Here is a 20,945-nt window from a genome sequence, read left to right as displayed (position 1 = left end):
ACAAGTAAGCCAGTTTTAATTGGCCACAGTCTGCAGAACGTAGTACAGTACAATATTCACAGTCACTGAGCAGAAAAGTTGACATCAGGTAATTTATTCATGACGTTGAGCTTCAGATGGCTAACACAGTTCCGATGTCTGACTCGTACGCTTTCCACACCACAGAGCCATCACCAGGTCTCAGGTCAAATACAAAACAATATGAATATCATCACTAATAGTAACAGTTAAGAGTAATAGTCGGGGATGGTCTCTGGGGAAAGTCTGGTGTCGGAAACGGTTTTGCACGGTTTTCTGATGTTAGGTGGCCTTTGTTCCTGTTCTGTCCAGTCAGTTGTGTTCTGACCGCAAGATTCTCCCACATCTCGGCCTCAAGGCTCTTCCTTTGATGTTTACCAAGATGGCGCCCGTCCAAGAAAACCAGATTTTCCAGTTAAAACCAAAATGGCTGCAGGCATTTCCACACAGTCCAGAAGCAGACAGTGTCAGAGCCTGTGCTGAAGGGGGGCTGAACTCCCACAGGGGAATACCTTACAACAACAAAAAATGTGAGGAGGGGGGCAAGCTGCAGATGCTTGGTTCTCTGAGAAGGGAGTAACTGGAAGGGGGTACAGGGGAGTTATGAAGCATTCAGAGCCCGCCGCTTCTTCTTCCAGGTTCAAAGGTGAGCTGTGAGCGAAGCATGCCAGGCTTTCGCGGTGCCCCCCACTTGGGAGGCAAACGTGCATCCTGCCAGCACCCGGTCCCTCCCAAAATTATGTTCTGCGATGACGAGGACGCGAGGGGTGTGAGGACAGCACGAGGTCGGCACAGGAGACAACCGGGCTTTCAAAACGGAAGGAGAAGGAGAAAGAGAAGAAAGCAGTAGAGAAAAGCCCACAGTCCCAGGGCAACCCTCCAGTCTGTAATGCCAAATCCTCTGTGCATCGGGTGCTCACAGACCAACGTGTGCGCTTTATTTGACCCAGAGCAAGAGCAGTAGGTGTGGACCCAGAGAGAGAGAGAGATGGGCAAAGGCCAACCAGAGGAAGGTGGAGGTGTGCTATTCTCCCACATCCTTTGGAGCCTCCTGTTACATTCTCAAACTTGCAGGCAGCCAATGGCATTCTTATTTCCGTAAGGTATCTGGGGCAAAGATGGTGGGAGGGGCATCTGGAGCACTGAAAAGGGCTATCTATGAGCGAGGAAGCTCTTAATTCCATCTCACTTTCTCCTGAAAGAGTGAGATGGAATGAACAGCTGCCTCGCTCAAAGGTATAAAATGCCTCCATTTTATACCTTTCTCCTGTTTTTTCCCCAAATTAGAATAGCCAGTAATATTCACCAGCTGGGCTCATTGCTGCAACCTCCACTATCAATTTGGGTGAGCAGAGACAGGAATGTGCTCTGCTCCAATACGTCATGTCAAGCCATTGCTTCTTTCTACAAGGTTAGCTTGCTTGAGTTGGAGAAAAACACTTCATCTGCTGCTTGAGCAAGCAGAATGCAAATGCCTTATTCACCAGCAGGGGTCGCTGTTGAGCAACAAAACAGCCGTTCAGTCTCCATTTTACAGCGCAAAACTCTCGAAAACTCTTGCTTCAGGCTCGAAATTCTGCCTGAAATGTTGCCCTTCTCTCTTTCCCTTTATCCTGCTCTTTTCTGCCCTTACCTCCTTTGCGTACCACATTCCCCTTCTCTCCGAGGCCTGCGTTGCTCCCCCCCCACGCCCCCCCCCCCTCCTCCCCAGCCCTTTCCCCGCTCTCTGGCTCAAAGTCCGGCGGGGGGATTTCAGCAGGATCCGGTGTCGCTCCCCGTCTCGCTCTCGGCGATGGGGTCCAGCCCGGCACGGCCGCGGAGGGGCTCGGGGGGGGAGGAGGTGGCCCCGTTCTTGCTGAGGCCGCACGACTGGGCGGCGTAGTGGATCTGCCGCAGCGTGTCCAGTGCCTCGTTCTTGGCGTGCTTCAGGAGGTCCGCCTGGCCCTGCGCGACACACACACAAACATCAGCTGTGGACGCCCGACACGGACGTAGCGCCTGGTCATGAGTGAGAGAGGCCCGAACAGTAATTAGTCTGGCGATTGTGTGAAGTAATCTTGACCAAGGAAGGATTTTAATGAATAGTAAAAAACAAAAAAAAAACAAAAAAAAAACACATGAAAACTCGAAGACATAACCACCGGAAATTTGTCACATAAAACAAGGAAATGAAAATCAGAATTAGAGGAAACTGACATTTTCTCTGTGTACACTTCAGCAGCTTCAGTATGGATTCAATCATCCATAGTGTGACATGCAATGCATTATTCCAGCCACAAGATGGCAGTCTTACACATTGTTGGAAAAGCACAAAACTAAAACGCTTAGAGAAAAATATTTTCGACTTTATGGGATCTGCTGGCAAGTGGTCCCACACATAAGTTCTGGATTGCACCAGAGACGAAGTGAAGCCAAAAGGAAGGAGCGATCGCGGGTTAATGGCGCTGGAATGTTTATCTGCTCTGTGTGGGTCTGAAAGTTCCGGGGTTTCTGAGTGCTGATGTGTGACTGGATACGATTAGCAGCACAGATGTAGCCGGCGGAATAGGCAGTGGGGACAGGGCCAGCTGAGGAAGAAAACCATCGTCGCTTTGGTGAGTCACATGATATACCAAGGACACCCTCTCCACTTGGCCCACTACAGCTCAGGACCCACAAATCCATAAAGTGCCACAGCTGGGCTGCAAAATTCCACTAAACGACACCAAAAGAACGACGAAACGCAGAGCCTGTCTGCAGGCTTCTTCCTGCCGGGTTTATCAGGGTGGCTCGCTCTCTCGTTATACGGTGAATTTCGGTCCTCGACAGGCTTGTTATGCGCCGGATTGCTTCTGCCGTGACTCACCAAGTATCTCCTTAACCTGTCAACAACCCCACGCGCCGTGCCAGAGCCCAATTCTGCTCACAAAATTAAACCCGCTCCCTGCCAACGCGGGGACAGGACACGGGGACGGCAGGTCACGTTCAGCTAGCCCGCCGAGCCTCCGGATTCCTTCCCAGCTCAGGCCTCCACAACTCAATTATTGCCACAGCTTTATGGGCTTTTTTTTTTTTTTTTCCAAACGCGATGCGGATCGGAGAGCCGGAGTAGCCGGAAACATCGACCCTTTGATCCGGCGTCGATGAGCTGCCCGCGAACGGGCCTGGGCGTAGTCAAACGGAACCGAGTGAGACGGCTGCTTAGCATGGAGTGACTCAGCAGAGTTTCTTCATTTCCTGCCTGTAAGGCACACCTGCGGGCTCGGCGTCTGACTGAATGAGAGTCAACTGGACGCCCGCGATGGGAGACGGAGCGTGTCGACGGGCCCAAAGAAAGTTCCCTCCTTCCTTGCGAATCCAATCACTCCAATCTAGCGATGCTAACCGTTAATCGATTAACTGTTAATTGTTAATAAGAATGTTGACGCATTCATTTTATTGATTAAACAGTTAAATTTCAATATACCGTTTCATTACCAGTTCAACCAAATGCTGGTGATTAAATTTTATATTAGAAAGACGTTTCTCCATTGTTAGACACACGTCTTGACGGGTGGAAATTTAAAGTGTCACGGTTCCTTCGAATGGCAGCATTAGCGAAACGTTATTTGTCCATTCCTGAAACATCAGTGCCGTCTGCACACGTCTTCTCAGCTGCCAGTCTCACCTTCAGCAGACTGCGCACCAGAATTATCCCAGAGCACACAGACATACACATTTTCCTTGACAAAAATGCTTAGGTATTAAGGTAGGTAATGGCATATGCCTATAGGCTATGTTGTTCATGTTACAGCTATATGTTACAGCCTTCTGGAATATTGCCTATTAGTGGTTTTTTGTTGGGGGTCTCATAACACTTCATTCTATTTTAGGCGTTACCTTTTCTGTTACTTCGCATAAAGAGGCCTACTTTACCAAGTTGTGAACTTGCTACTGTTTTGAAAAACATTAGAATACAAATTGCACTATTGAAGAGATCGATGTGTTCTTTTTATTATAATACAGAGATGGCAGTTGCAAAGTGTTGTCAGAAAGACAAAAAAAATGACTAAAGTGGTTCATTTGTTTATTGCAAAGTAAACATTAATACGCAACACCTTTTATCTCCATCCCAGTGGCAGTTCATAAAAATGTCAGTGGTCCTTCTCTCCTGCTCAGATTTCTCAGTCCCTGTATCCATCTATGTATACTTTAGTTTTTTGCCATTATGGCTTTAATGCACAATGCAAAATCCTGTTCTAATGATTGTTGGGACATGTCTCTGCTATATAGAACTAATTAATTGGTAGGCATATTTTTACAGGCCATATAATAGATTTATCAGTTAAGTTTATCAGTTCATCATTATTAATAAATTAATGGGTACAGCTGATCAATTAAAAGAATTGCACAAAATTTGCATCCCTACTCCAATCCAATGAATCAATGAAGCGGGCTGTGCCCACAACAGACAGCATCTCTTTTGGCTTCCTATAGATTTTTGCACCTCTGTTTGTAGCATGAAGCAGATGTAGCATTTTCCCTGCACTGAGTGCTGTGTGTCACTTTGCCTCCTCCCGAAACGCAGTTCCACGCGAGCCCTATTGAACCTAGAGTGCTTTCAAAGTGCTGAAAGATTGCCTGAGACATGGCCATGCACGACGCGCCCTTAAGAGACCTCTCTCCGGCGAGATTCGTGCTCCACACCGGGAGCTAACCGCTGCCTCAAAGCCTAGAGCTGGGGTCATTACCCTTACAGACAGCCGAAGGGCAGGCCAGATTTACGGATTTCTGAAGAGGAGCTTCTGTAGAGATCTCTGGGTCCTCCACACTCTTGGCATCTCTCTGTTTTTCCCTCCAAAGATGGCTGTCCCACGCGTCCCTTCTCCGGCAGAGCGTTTTTTCTCCGCTCTCCTGCTCTCCCGCAGCTCTCGTGGGTGCCAGCCCACGCTCGCCGCCTTCCAGCCGAGCTGACGCATCCTCCCCGGGAGAACGCAGGTGGGAGTGAGCGGGGGCCGGCCGAGTCGGAATCATCAAAACCGCCGCGCACGAAAACGCGGCACGGGAAACGAAGAGCTGCCGCTATTTTCGGCCCTCTCCTCCCCCCCTCCCCCCAGGGGTTCGTATTCAGGTTCAAGGTCCAGTCTGTCATCAAGGTCATGACAGAACCCGTCACAGAGCCGAGCGGTCACCTCTGCTCACCGCACCGCACCGCGCTGTGCTGGATCAGCGCTAGTTTGCCATCAAGACCCTCTTTCAAAAAAAAAAAAAAAAAAGAAAAAAAACCTGCGCATCGTGCCGTGCGAGACTGGACGTCCCGGGCTCAAAAATCCTCATTTCTTATCCGATTACAGAAAATCAATTGTGGTTGTCAGTGCGAACCACTGTGCCACATCACACAATCTGTATAATTGACAGGGCTCGGAAAAGCAGAAAAACAAATCAAACGGACAGCGTTCCCCACCACCCCATACACGAGTGGAACGGTTCCTATTGATTACTTTCAAAGCAAGTCCATTTCGTGCTAAAGGAGTCATTTATTTTCACTCTTTTTGGTGGGAGGCTGTTACATGGCGAGCCGATGCGTTTCTCCACTGTTATCAGTGAGAACATCACGACAGGTAATGATCTGTGAAGCGTTTGAATGAAGCTGATAAAATAATAATCTGATAATAAGGGACAGCCAAATTCAGAGAATGCAAGGGTAGCTTCTTCAAAGCAGAACTGGTAGGATTAATTGTATGAACGTAATGTACCTGGTCTTTTTTCAGTCAAGGAAAGTTCAAATGAGTACTGCAGAGGAACATCTGGGCCCTAGTTATAAACTTTATAATCTAAAATGCCAGGCTGTTTTCCACAGAGGCCGATAAGATGCTTAATGGGAATGGTTTCCCCAATTAAAAAATGGCCGTATATTCATAACGCTAGTGAATTTTGTAATGATCATCAAAGCCTGTAAGCATGTAATTTCTATGAGGCAAAATAATAAAGTACGCTTGCTAATTAAGAGAAGCGGACAAATATTTACCTTCAGAACAGTGATGTTCCAAGCATAGCTCTCCATGGCCTTCTGCAACTTCCGGCCCTTCAGCCCCTCCTTTGCCCCGATCCTGTGGAGATCTTCATGGAAGTCCAACCCTGAACGAGAAAGCACACTTATGAACCTGCTACCTATGGGCCTAGTAGACAGGACTGTACTTGTGTTCTCTGTACTTTCAGCACAAATAATAACTCAAAGGAAGTGAAACTTCACTGTAGAACACAGTTCTGGAACATCCAGATTTTAAAATGTAAACAAATGTCGCTGTTTTCCAGTTATCAGGATACCTGATGAGATAATATCAGAAAATATACAAATATTTTAGTTTATATTACAGTCTCTCAAAATGTGCCACAAACCCTGGTGTGAAATGCCAAAAGCCTTAGTCTATTGGTAAGCTGAAAGCCAGTAACTGCTCTGTTCAATTTTGCTTCTTCAAAAAGATTTCCATACCATTACATTTCCCAATCACATCTCCAAAAAGGTACACTATATGACCAAAAGTATCTGGACACCCCTCTGTCTGGGGCTGTTTTTCATGGTTTGGGCTAGAACCCTTAGTTCCGGTGCAGGCTAATCTTAATGCTCCAGCATACAATCACATTCTAGACGATTCTGTGGTTCCGGAACAGTTTGGGGAAGGCCCTTTCCTGTTTCAGCATGACAATGCTCCTGGGTACACAGCGAAGTCCACACAGAAATGGTGTTGTTGAGAACGGTGTGGAAGAACGTGACTGGCCTGCACAGAGCCCAGACTTCAACCCCTTCCAACACCTTTGGGATCAACTGCAAAGCCAACTGCAAACCAGGCCTAATCGGCCAATCTGTGTCTAACCTCACTAATGCTCTTCTGGCTGAATGGAAGCAAATCCCTGCAGCAGTGCTCCAACGTTTAGTATAAAGCCTTCCCAGAAGAGTGGAGGTTGTTATAGCAGCAAAGGGTGGACCAACTCCATATTAATGCCCATAATTTTGGATGAGATGTTGAATGTCAGGTGCCTACATACGTTTGGCTATGTAGTGCATATCTTCCAAACATGCTGAGCATAAAAGCATTTCCATGGACCGTCCTTACCCAGGTCCCTAGCTAATGAGAACAAGGACATTAGCCAACTCTGCAGCTTTGTCCTGTGCAACAGAACAGTACATGTCTGGCACATCCCGATCCAGTAGAAGCAGAGCAACATTGCTGGCCAATAATAGCATGTACTTCAATCTTTTTCACACCCTCCTTTTGGGAACACGGTTACTGGACAGGGTATATAAATAGCTTGCATGAGCTATTTTGGGGGACAAATACAGGTGTGTAAAACCCAGCGCAGGTCCAAGATCATTCCTCTTACTGGTCTGACCTCGTTTCTCCATCTCAGCCTTTTAAACGGAGCTAAAGTGTGAGCTTAATTAGGCCAGTGTTTTGTCAGGCCGAGAGTGTTAAATGCCCAAGGACAACTCAAAACCACTCACAGGACGCAACTTACATATTTATTAAGGTCCAGCTTGCACAGGTATTTGGAGGCATTGCTACCTTCATGATCAAATTAACTCATGTACAGCACATCACCCCTTAAAAGGATTAGAGCATTTCTGCGGCATTAGATCTGCATTAGATCTGTAAAGTTCTGCACAATTCTACAGGTACTTCTATGACTCAGAAAGTCATCTTGTGATCTTCATTATTGTTTAAGTGTAGTCCAAAGTGTAATATGTCACATTCAGTTTCAAATATAATAGTGTCTCTGCAGTTAAGAATAAAAGAGCACTGGCCTGGAATATTTTCTGGTGCTTGTCAAATTAATTCAGCTATAATAGTTCGAGCCATGTAAAAGAATGCCTCATAAAGAGGCAAGCTACAGTATTAGGACCCGTACAGAGAAAAGCAGTTTGAAAGGGGAAGAGGTCTATGTAGAGCTGGCAGGTCTCAACTCGACTGTGATCAGCATGGCAGGAGAAACGCTTCCATTTCCCTCTTGGCTGTACACTTGCATCCGCGAGCACAGACTGCTGCACAGAGCCTTGAAAAGCTAAGCAAGTCTCCGGGCTTTTCTCACTTGCGTCAGCACATGTTTTGCACCTCGCAATTGCGGCTCTCTAATGCTCCACATAAGAGCGCACAGACAAGCGCGGGGAAGCACTTCAGTCAGGCCTTTAATGCTACTCCAATTACTGCGGCCAGCCAGTTCACCCGAAATTTCATTTCAGCTCGGCACATACGGTGGAGGGACAAGACTACGGCGCCAAGGTGGACTAACACCAATGGCACAGTAAAAGGTGCAGCATAGGACTTTCAAACAAATATCAAACCAAAAATAAATTGGTATATGACAGAGAAGGGAGAAATTCAGCACCTGTGATGGTGTCACTGTACAGGTATGTCCTGTTTGCCATTTAAATGGCTTAGTCTGGGCTGAATCACTGTTTAAAAACAAACCGTCAAATTTAGGATACCCAAAGACCCTCAAACATTGCTGTCGGTAATGTTCAGTCAGTCAGAATGGCAGTGAAAGAAAGTATCTGCTCTCATAGTACCAATGGCATTTGAGCCAAAGAAAAGATATTTGGAAACGGCAGTCCAAAGTAATAAAAGCCAATTAGACGCAGCACACTCCAAGAGAGCCAACATCAACTGGTATAGCATTCCTACGATGGTGAGAACTGCATACCAATAATGTACATACCAATTCATTAATTTAACATTTTTTATAAAGAAGAAAATATCCTATATATACAGTATGAGATTAGATACTGGTTGCTGTGCAGGCTACACTGTAGCTAGCCTGTAGTTATTAAGTTTATTCATATGCCAATCAATTTTGCCAATTAGCTGCTAACTAGCAAAAGCCAGCTAGCACAGACAAGTAAGTGGGCTAGCTTCATATTTTCTGTTTCAATCATAAATAATGTCAGATAGAAAAGGTAGCAAATAATCTAATGAGCAAATGTTCAAAATAATAATGAACAGAAAATCATGTGTATAATATATTTTAGCCATAAGGTTAATCTCACATTCCAGTGCTTTTGCCCTGTCTTGAGGACTAAGATAGCATTTTCATGTCTAGAAATGAACTGATCACATGAAGTCTATATTAACAAAAAAAGGTTAATTATTTAGTGATAGGACTGTAATGATTTCATATATGACTATTAGACAGACGTCAATCATGCTACACTAAAAAAACATAAGATCATTTTTTCTTTTTTATGAAAAATGTGCATATTATGCCAGCTATCTAGTCAGCAAAACCACCAGTTTCGTTATCAAACCCTGCAATTTACATATCATAATATTTTGCAAAAGATGGTAATTTATAGTTGTATAACAATAATCTGTCAGGTAACAACATAATATTTACAGGTAGAAAGAAGAGTCAAATGGACATGTTACCAGGCTGGCAAACATTTTGTCTTATTTATGAACTGCAAAACAACTGATATCTCCATTTTCTTCTGTCCTCCCTCACGATGGCTATCTACTTGCTGTGGACGTATCATTCACTCTAAATATCAGTACCAGCATGAGGTTTTTTTTTTTAACCAAGTAATATGGGAGGTCTCAGTGTGGGTTTTCCCAATACATTGGTCACGTCATGCTGTACTGTGATATTCATTTCAGTGTTGATGCAGTTCGCATCTGTTGCCACTAAAGTGAAAAACACGAGTGCATGACAAGGGCCGATCTGTTTCGACTTCTGCTCTTAATTATTTCATTATCGCAGTCGTATCTTTTTCTGACATTTGTATAAGCACCAGCTACAGCTGCAGACTGCAAGTGTGTCCTAAACATTTTCCTGTGCTCCACCACAAGAGTGAACCAGCATGGTTTTTAGAGCCGTCAGAAAACTGAAACTAAGGTAATTGGTTGGGACAGAAGCCAACACGCAGACCAGCCCTCCAGGACAGGAGCTCTGCACCTCTGCCCCAGAGATCACGTAATGATATAAGAGCCTTTGATGTGACATGCTAACTGGATCAAAGCCAATAATCATTACGTTTTATTAGTTCAGTAGGTGTCAGAGCTTGCATTTCTCAAAATGTAGCTTAGGCACCTACTGTTCCTTGTATTTGCTTTGATTCATCATAATATTGTATCTATCTTCCGAGTGAACCCATCTATGGAAAAATCATTTACAAATGTCATTATTGTTAGTTTACCGCTAAAAGAAAATAAATTAATGTTCAATTACATGTATGTTATGAATTAGTTGAGGTCTGTGCCAGCATCCACCAAAGATCGTTTACAATATAACCGCAACATAAGATCAACAGAGCCTAACTAATGAGAGTGATACTGAAGAAAATTATTGATAATTATAAAACAGCTTGAAAAATGTTTCCCGATCGGCTAATGAGGAGCTCTATGCATGCTAAATACAATATTTTTGGTCAGGGGTCCTCAATCTTACCCATAAAGGGCCGGTTTGGGTGCAGGCTTTTGTTTCAACCATGCAGTAACACACCTGATTCTACTAATCCTTAACAAAGACTCTAATGGTTGATTAGTCGAATCAGGTCGGTAACTTCTTGGTTGGAATGAAATCCTGGACCCACACCAGCCCTTTCTGGATAACACTGAGAACCCCTGTTCCAGGTAAACACTTCCTACAGGCAAGTATTACTGCACCTGTTTCAAAATTTAATGGAAAGTATTTCTGAAAACAGACACCAAAAGCTACTACTGCAGCCACAGATTCTGTTATATAATTGTTTTTTGTAGTACAGTAATATTTCCATTTTTAAAACAATTATAAGCAATTAAGTAATTACTGGGTATATTCTCATGCATAAAATTTTTTTTTTATAAGTGCATTATACAAGCATTAGATGAAGCATTAGCATATCTTAAGTTTTGTGAACTATATGTACGTGAAGCAGCTCTATACCGACTGGTGAAGCAAGCTATTGCACACGCGTACTAGTCTGCAGTTTGCTCTTGGCCTTAAAATCATACTGTTGATGGGTTTGATTTTATTTTTAGTGAAAACATTAAAAGCCAGAAGAGTTTGGTCCTTGCTTCAGAATGTTGCAAAATCATCATGCTGCATTTTGTGCAATGCTGTCTCTTGACCGTATTCAATATTTCTGATTTTCAAAAAGAAAATTCATTGTTGTCTCATTGACCATGGACCTAAATGAAGGTTCTCTTCAACATAGCACAGGGACGGAGAACTTGATGTAGATCACCAACACACAACAATTTCAATTCCTGCTGTTCTTACTGCATTGAATGCTGTTAGGTTTTGTACTCCTTACCAAAACGCAGCCCTGCTCTCCAGTGCATTGACTTGTGAGATGCACTAATCCCCTGCAGTTCCACGAGAGGGTAGCAAAATAGTCAAAATGGTCACCTCACAAATGACTTGAGTTTGAGTTGAGTTGATTTGAGTCCATGGAGAGGTATGTTTCACACCAGCCCTCACTGTTCATAACAGAAGGTCACATGGCTTCCTAGAAGCAAGTTATCACACAATCATGTAGGTTTAAGAGAAAATTCACTCTTTCTACACACTGCAGAAATTCTTTGATCATTTACATTTCCTTGGTAACGGAATTCACTCTAAAGCTCACCGAGGCACAGCAGAGCACGGTGGAGACAAAGGAGGGGAAAAAAGCAGCCATAAATAACCATCAAACCACTGCTGACGTAACAGTTTCACCCACACGAGCGTGATAGTTCTTTTTATAGGGCTGCGCTTACACAAGTCTTATGTCTGATGCCTCGTGAAGCAAAAAAAAGAGGGAGAAAAACCACCCGCCGAAATTTACATACGCCCACGCTCGACAGCGGGCCATTTGTGATGCTTTCCAGCAACGCAACCTTTAGTTTGTAGATAAAATCACCTGCTCGCCCTCCTGTCCTCCGAGGAAAAAGGGCAAGGACGACGACGCAGAAGGTGCTACAACCCTCACGTTACTACAACGGTGCTACAACCCTCACGTTACTACAACGGTGCTACAACCCTCACGTTACTACAACGGTGCTACAACCCTCACGTTACTACAACGGTGCTACAACCCTCACGGCTCTTCTGCTTTCAGTTGCTCCTGCAGATGGGAGACGTTTCGCTGCTGCGGGTGCCGCAGCTCTACCAGTGGGGGTTTTTTTTGGGAGGTTTGCTGTACTTTGACCCTCCTCCCCTCCTGTTCCATCTGCGCAGAATGTTAGTTTTTTTCCATTTGCTCCTTTTCTTTAAAAATTTTAAAGGGGCAAGTGCACTCAATCCCAGCACTGCTGTCTCAAAGGACCGCTGACATGTCAGCTGATGTAACAGACAAGGAAATGAAAGTACTAGCTTTAACTAAACATTCTGCAAGTGCAAATTTAGCAGGAAACCCCAGCTCGGGTGCCCACAAACAGGTTGCGATAATGATTAGAGTTACACGGCATCTGGAGATAGAAAGCCCTTATGTCATGGATGAGAGCTGGGACTTTTTTATTTTCTGCTTATAGTGACATGGAGCACAACTGCCACTGAATCAGAGACAGAACCCCACCTGCCACACTTTTCAGTAACTCAAAGGAGAACTCACTGCGCTGACCACCACCAGTTAGTAAGGATGTGATACGTGTACTTTGTCATACTGAACCTGATGGTATCTGATGCCAAACCATAGAGCTGTAGAGTGGTTTTTTTAGGAGGGTGCAGTACTGCAGCACTGTATGAGGTTTCCCACCTCACACAGTGGTATTGTTTTCCCATGGTGCACTGCTCTGATTCTGAAGTCACAGTTAAGCCTTTGTTAGCGAAAGCGGAGGTCAGCGGGATGCTGTCCTGTCACCAGCCCATCCTGCTTTGAATGCACAGAGACAACAGAGAATGCTACTTGGCTGAACCACGGACGCACACCCTGATCTCCCCTCGGTTTGTGATAGAGCCCAGTCTTGCTATCTGTCTTCCATTTGCTCACCACTGTCAGCATTGTAAAATTTACACCACAAATGCTGATTTGCATTTGACTTGTGCTATTGAACCAACAGAACCTCCTTTGAAGTCTTTTCATCTTTTATTCCTGGGAATCTTACATTTTTTAATCATTTCAGGCATTCATAATCTTTCCACTCTCTCCCGTGGCCCAATATGAATGCTTAAATGGGTAAAAATATCAGAAACAAATATTCCCTCGACTGTCAATCGCGTGCTGCTTTGAAGGTTGAATTAAATGTCAAACTGCATAAGATATGGACCAATCACAGTTGCCAGAGGTGCAATACTCATGACAAAATTCAGCTTTTCTCTCTTCATGCCAATTTATTTCTAATCAGCATACTGGCTGCAAATTGACAACTTACTTAAAACATTTTTAAAGGCGCACAGACACTTATGACCAGCTACCCTGGAGCGCAATTCAGTCACCTGCACAACCAGCTGCCCTGGAGCGCAATTCAGTCACCTGCACGACCAGCTACCCTGGAGAGCAATTCATTCACCTGCACAACCAGCTACCCTGGAGAGCAATTCAGTCACCTGCACAACCAGCTACCCTGGAGAGCAATTCAGTCACCTGCACGACCAGCTGCCCTGGAGCGCAATTCAGTCACCCACATGACAAGCTGCCTCAAAGCATAATTCAGTCACCCACATGACCAGCTGCCTCAAAGCATAATTCAGTCACCTGCACGACCAGACTTGACCAGACAGGGATTTTATTCACCACAGAAGCTTCTCTTTGAAATGAAAAGCACCTCCGGCAACAAGCAGGCATCATAATTTATAATGACAATGCTGCAGCTGTCTGAGGAAGGGTCTGTAGGGCAGAGGATGCTGGGAGTGGGAAGAAATTGGCTGCTCTAATTAAAGCAGGGTTGTGGGGGGGCCGGGGGGGGGGGGGGTTGGATGTGAGGTTGTGATGGGCAGAGGGACTCATCACGTGGTTATCCCGCCCTCACCCATACCCTGCGTCTCAGTCAGTCAGCTTGAGACAGAAGCTGAGTCCCCTCACCATTATCCAGCTCTTCCTGCTCCAACCCCTCCCCAACGAGCTTCAGCCTACACAAACCCAACAGCAGAGCCACACATTATGCCCTTCACCCTTCCCAGAGGGTTCCGGAAGTTTTACAAAAAAATAAAATAAATGACAAAAAAAGCATGCATCACTATGATATGATTCAGTCAGGCGGACATTCTCATTTTTTCAAATATCTTTTTTCCCCCCTCCAATATCTTCCACAGTCATGACCCACTCACAGTGGGTGGGCGAGGGGGGCTGAACAGAGGAGTGTCACCGGGCTGTGAGGAGGCATGTACTGACAGGATTACACGCCCTTTCCATACTGGAGTCTCTGCGGTTTCACCACGCTCTAATGGACTAGTCAAGTTCTAACACCTGAATTTAGCAAATGTGATGCTGTTGATATCTGGTCACTGTCAGTAATCAGGTCTGGGTCAAATACGTATTTGTTTTGGATTCAAATACTTTTCTGTGCTCTATTGATCTTGCCTGGTGTAACTGAGCCTGCCAATATGACCAGACGTATTTCATTGGTTCCAATACCCCAGACGAGATCAGTAAAGCGTAGAAAAGTATTTGAATCCAAAACAAATACCTATTTGTCCCAGGTCTGTCAGCAATAATAAACAATTTATACACCGTTGTTTAAAAGATGGTAACGCTAAGTGGCATCGTTAACCACTGGTTAACAATAAATACCCATCCAAACTGGACGGCCACACTGCAGAGGAATAACAATCCACCATCTCACTCTTTCTATCGAAGGTGGCGGCTGCTTACGCTCCAATAATCCTCAACATCAGTGTGAAGCAACAAATACCGCTTTATCTCTCATATGCTTCTCCCTGATTGGCTATTCCTGTCTATTATCGGCTTGTTATGGTTTTATAGGGATGAATCATTGAAGACTCGCTGCTGTGGCGATACCCAGCTGAACCATGTCTGGAATATCAGAAGTGCCTTACGCTGCATTCAGAAATAGCTTCGTCCCATGATAAATCAAGCCCTTTAATTTGAATCACACACCATTTATAGCCTCTTCCTCTAGGATTTCGCCAAAATATTTGTGGTTTTATCCGCTGTGGAAAATCTAAGTCCAACAAAAATGGCATTGTTTATGACACCGTGTCCAAATAAAATAGATGGCTTTGAACTTTATGTCCAAACAAAACAAACCCCATTTTCTTCACAGCTGTCTCTTCACAGTGCTACTCTCTCCCTTCTTTCACACCCACCCTGTAAAAGCAGACAAGACTGCAGTCGTCAATCAATTCTTGTTAATTATCCAAGTAAGGAAGTCATTTTCTCAACAAAAAAAAGAACAACAATTGCTCTAAGGATTCAAGGAAACCGGGTTCTTTCAGTAATACTACGGGAACATAGTGAATTCACATAATGTACCTGGCCCAAGTTCACACCACATGTCGTCTTCTGTACTGACAATGCCCGAAAATGCTGCCATCTGGTTCTGTCTTAAAAATATTTTAAGACAGAACAAAGATGGCAAACAAGCAGAAAATATTAGAAATGCTTTTATTATCATTTTAGATTTTCCTAATGCATGAAATCTTGTGTTGGCAGTGTCTCGACCTTTTGGGAAATGTGGTGATAATATCAGGCCGTTGTAACGCCTGGAAAGCCAGATGTCAGCCAGAGGCCTGACTTCCTGTCCGTTTCATTAAACCTTCAGTTACTGATGGAGGGTCACCCTACACAGGACTGGACTGGTGCCCAGGAAACGCAGACAAATGCACACAAGCATCCTATCCACATTCACATCCAGCGCAAGCTAATCCCTCAACTAGGCTAATGAAAACATTTCTCACTCTTTGCCCTCGCTGGTGAAAGCAGCCTTGTTTTCGCTTTATTAAAAGGCTCTACTCTTCGCCTTGCACCGGATCCCCGTGTGTAAATATCCTCTGGGACTTGCAGCGCTGCCCCTGTGTTAGCAGTGCAGCTACACGGGGGAAAAAAACAGCTTCCTGTGTCTGTGCTCTTGTACTCCTTCCTTTCGGACCCAAACTTTCTAATCCCTGAAACTACAATGAGCATTCAGTATTGCTGCGCAATGAAAGGGAAGGCTGGTATTATCTAATCCGTCACAAAGACAAGTCTCTCACAAAGGCACAGGAATACATTGTCTTCGCTTGGAAGGAAAGTAAAACAGAAAGGGCGTTCAGGGGTTTTGAAGGCCCCAGAATGTCAGCTGCTCGGTTTGTCACAGCTCCCCGTTCCAAAGCCTCCTGGTTACTCAATCCACCGTGACGTCGCACCGCTGACACCAGCACAGCTGCTGGCTCCTGCAGGGAGCGCGGGCGGGCGAGCTACTGGATACTCCGGCAAACCGGCCAGCTGCACGGTCTCCGCATTCCCCGGCCGCTCTTCCGACCCAACAGCCGGGGGGTGAGCAGGCGGGTGTTTCTCCGAGAGCCGTGGGACAGGGGGCAAAACTGGGGCCGTGGCGAGGGGGCGGGGCCCGTAGAGGGGATGGGCGGAGCTTGCCCGGCTGCCGTTCGCTCAGCGGGGGCCTTCTCGCTTGCTCGCTCTCTCGCAGGCAGTCAGCGAGGGCGTGCGCGGACCTGCCAGCACCGTCTGCCGCTCCCTCCAGGGGCATCATCACAACATCGCATGTCAGAGATGCTAACGCAGCCTCGCAGACTGAAAACCTAGAGGCTGTGAGTGCTCATGATCACCACACCACACATCTGAATGATTACTGGTATCAGTGTGTGTGTGTGTGTGTGTCTGTGTGTGTGTGTGTATGTGTATCTGTGTGCGTTTATGGATAAGTATGTGTGTTTTTGTGAGTGTGTGTTCATGGATATGTACGTGTGTTTGTGTGAGTGTGCCGTGCGCATTCTTTGCTTCACGTCACTCTGTGAGAGAGCTCCTTAATGTGACCGACTGACCATGTTTACCTCGAAACTCAATAATTACCAAAATAACAACAGGAGTAATTAATACCAATAAATATATATATATATTAAAACATGAGCTTCCACTACATCAGCACTTCCCTCGTGGTGATTCAGAGCTGTGATACTGCAAGCACCTGCAGAAATGCAAATGACAGCAATTGGAGAAGGAGGATGCGTGTGCTCAGTAATTAGAGCTGCAAACACTGTGGTGAATAGGAAGACAGTCATTGCCCTTCCTCTGGAGGCACTTTGTACAATTTGTCCTTTTAAGTTCAATTACGGCTACACAGCGAGATCTGGACGCTTTTGTCCAGCTTCCTTCAAAAAGCTAATAAAGGATCTTTCATCGTCGCAGTTAATGTCATTAATGCTTTCTGCCTCCCTCGGCCTTTGTCTCCACACACACGTCTTATCAGATCGGGTATTCATTCCTCAGCTTTTCTTCACAGTCATTTTCTTTTTCTGCTTTTTTTTTCTGCTTTTTTCTTCCCCAGCTGCCCACGAACTCAATTACCTCCGGACAGCCGCGCCGGCAAGCCGAGGGCTCAGTTTCCCGCCATCAGAAGACCACGGAGAGTGAAGTCCATGGAGGTCGGTAAGCTCAAATAGCCTCAAAGCGGAGAAGCCATATATAGTAGAGTCCTGACCGCCCCCCCAGCGAGCTTTCTCTGTAGGAATAATTACGCCTCTGCCTTCTGATGAAGGCTTTTTGACTCCACTTCCTGAGATCAGCAATGCGGCTGGAGTGTTTCCACACTTTGAGCCCAGAAAAATTACAGCGCAGAGCACGCTCGCACTGGACAGTGCCGAGCGTATGCTAACATCACCCTCGATTTGCACAGCCGTTTACACAACAATGATGGGATGGCTAAGACAGCACATTCTCATCCTTAGAGGCCACTACTGTACAGTTGCTCCATTATGTGGATTTTCCCATATTTTCTCTAGGTAGATTTTAATTTAATAGCATGGATTGCAGGTAATGCTAACAGTGTCCATGGTGGCAATATAGGACCTGTTTTACTAAGACCTTTAACAAATGAAAAACCTTTTAGCACACGCGAGTAACCAAACAACCAATGACTGGTGCAAAACAAATACTATGACCAATCAGTGGCCATGTTATTGGTTTTGCACGTGCTAAAGGTCCTACGGAATCAGGCTCATAGTGTCCTTCAGGGTGGTAACGGTGTGTAATGCAGTTTCAGCTCGTCATCACAGTGGCTCAGAGTGGAGGGCTGAGGAAGGCGTTTGGGCAGGGCATCGTTGGCGACGCGCTCACCTGCTCGCTGCGCTTGCATGAGCTTTGCGTAGACGGCGTCAGCAGACTCGATCAGCGTGCGGCTCGTCTGGATCATCTGTGCGAGGAGAAAGGAGGAGGCAGAGGAAACAGCTAGTCAGCCGATAGGCAGAATCAGCCGAATCAACAATCAGAATCAGCGTCAGCCGAATCACGATCACCAGATCAGAGAATCAGCCAGAATCAACCCGAATCACCAGGATAGGAATCAGCAGAATCACCGATCCGGAATCAGCAATCAGCCAGAACACCGAAATCACCATGAATCAGCCAGAATCAACCCGAATCACCAGGAATCAGCCAGAATCAACCCGAATCAACAGGAATCAGCCCGAATCAGCCTGAATCAGCCACTTCCTGTGAACAGGCCTTCAGGTGTCCCTTCCACAACAAAATACAGAGCGAACCAGAGGGCTATTCTGAAGCCTTTCAAACACTTCATAAACTTTGAAAGATTTTTTATTTTATAATTTTGTGCAGAATACCATCACACACGGACAAGATGAAAGAAATCTGTGCGGTAGATAGTTTCCACTCGGCTGAATTTGTATTTTTTTTGCATTGTGATGAAAGGGTAAAGGAGGCAGTGGGCCTCATATCAAACACTCCCCCCATATGGGATGTTCTGAATTATCTAGACACACATCAATCTTGTAACCAAGCTTCGCATTATATTTACTAACGCTCTTGGGTTCCATTTCCATCTTTTCACTGGTCTGGACACAGGGGACTGTGACTTTCATCTGATAGGGCACCAAGAAGGCCTTAATTTAGCCACAGCCTCTGCACAAGTGCACATGCTCCTGCTCGCATATAAACACAGACGCACATCACACGCATACAGAACATAAACAAACTCACTTAAGTACACAGACATGCATGCACACATGTGCATACTGTATATATACCTAAACATGCTATGTAATTACATACATGTACACATTACCACAAAAACACATACGCATATATAACATGTACACACAGACACAAACACACGCATGCACAGAAACACACGCACGCAACATGAACATACAAACACACATACAGGTAGGCGCGTGTTTGCACACACACATACACACACACATGCACGCACACCACAGACACACACACATGCATGCACGCACACATGCATACACATACATGCACGCACACACAAACACACGCACGAATGCACACACGCACACGCATACATACGCACACACACACACACACACACACACACACACACACACACACACACACACAGAGGGCCAGGCTGTTAGGATGAGCTCATTCCTGGCAGAAGAAAAGGCAGAAATGATCAGCTACTGAGGATGTGATTCCGGCAGGAAGTGAGAAGGAAGAGGGCTGCAGCGTCCGTCCAGCCTCGCGCTTGATCACCCCGCCCCTCCGACCCCCCCACAAGCAATCTCCTCTCACAGGGAGGCCATTTCCTCTTTTAATCTAGTCCTTCTGATTTCTCTGCTAGCGAGTTCTCAACTAAATGGGGAAGCTATCCCCCATTAAGTTCCCACGACGGTGCGGCGTAAATGATTAATAAACATTAACACCTCTGTTTGGCAGGGAGGAGGTGGAAGCCATGTTTCTGCGTCCTCCTTCCTGTTCATTTGCCAGCTTAGTTTGGTGGAGGCCTCTGTGCCAGCACTGGAGGCTTATTCAGTTTTAATAACGCAAACGCCGCGTCCCCAAAGCACTCAGCAAGCAGGTCAGATGAGTCATGACTGTCACAGAATGTCATGGGGTGATTTTGGCCCGGGTTAATTGGACACGATTCCTAACAACTACAGACGTAACACACAGAGGCAGAGATTTTCAACTTGGCAAGTACAATACTGGGTTCGGGTTCCCACACATCCTCTCATGTCTGCTGAACATAAAACTAAACAGAGTTGAACTACAAAAGCATATGCTAGTAACAAGAGTCTGGACTGGTGCTTTTTCTGTCTGCCCTCATTAGGTTTTATGGCTCGGGAATCGCATGCGTTGGCTAGCTCTGGCTACAATAGCTCCAGGCCATGCTGGCTTTCACTCAGTTGTCACTTGTGAACTGAAAGCTAGCAAGCTGACTCAAATTCCATTCTGCTTCAACTATATTTTTTATGAAGGTCTTGTGAATTGTACGTTTCGGCATCAGTAATAAGCTTGTCACATTAGCAGCAGTGCACTCTGTGGAAAAAGTGGAGCCAAAAGTTAATGTTCAGTGGTGCTTGGTAAGGGCTCAATGCACTCTGTGACCTGTTTCAACTGGGTCAGAAAAGAAGGGCCAACTTTATTCTGCATAGTGTAGTCCTTTCTCTCTCTCTTTCTCTCACATGTTGCCTCAAGGTACATAAACACTTTTCAAAACCGCTAGCACCTTTGTGCTGAAGTGCCTAATGAGATGCTCATTTAAAGTGATTTTCCAGCTGTGAGATATACATGGTCGCATACATTTCCTCAATTCACACGACATGCAACCTCATAAGGTGTGCCACTGCATTATAGAAACACTGAATTTAACATTCAGTTTAAAACCAAACAAGTGTAGCGCTGGGCTTAGAAAGAAACATTTTAACACTCTCACACTGAGGGAACAGTACAGGACACGTCAGTCTATGCTTAAGCTCCTGCTTTCAATTTTATTACATTTGACATTCACTGACAGAACTATCAGAGGGTTCTTTACCTGGTCATTTTAACCATGAGCTTACAAGGACACACACTGCTTTCACATAAATTTGGGAAGTGGGTGGGTGTACAAAGCGTCCAGCTTTTTGGAATGAAAAAC

General features: G+C 45.4%; 1 protein-coding gene across 1 annotated transcript in view; it reads right to left on the bottom strand.

Annotated features, from left to right (window-relative positions):
- plcl5 (phospholipase C like 5) overlaps positions 1 to 20,945 on the bottom strand; it is an 81,067-nt gene continuing 60,122 nt past the window's right edge. The window contains exons 5-7 of the mRNA XM_064321807.1: positions 18,161 to 18,236; positions 6,005 to 6,114; positions 1 to 1,962 (exon numbers count right to left, since the gene is read on the bottom strand). Of these exons, the coding sequence (XP_064177877.1) occupies positions 1,771 to 1,962; positions 6,005 to 6,114; positions 18,161 to 18,236 (378 nt within the window). The 3' untranslated portion in view covers positions 1 to 1,770. The remainder of the gene's footprint in view (positions 1,963 to 6,004; positions 6,115 to 18,160; positions 18,237 to 20,945) is intronic.

Source organism: Anguilla rostrata, chromosome 2 (assembly GCF_018555375.3).
Source record: "Anguilla rostrata isolate EN2019 chromosome 2, ASM1855537v3, whole genome shotgun sequence".
NCBI lineage: Eukaryota > Metazoa > Chordata > Actinopteri > Anguilliformes > Anguillidae > Anguilla > Anguilla rostrata.
The sequence above is the reverse complement of the archived record's forward strand: the minus strand, read 5'-3'. Positions and strand labels throughout refer to the sequence as shown.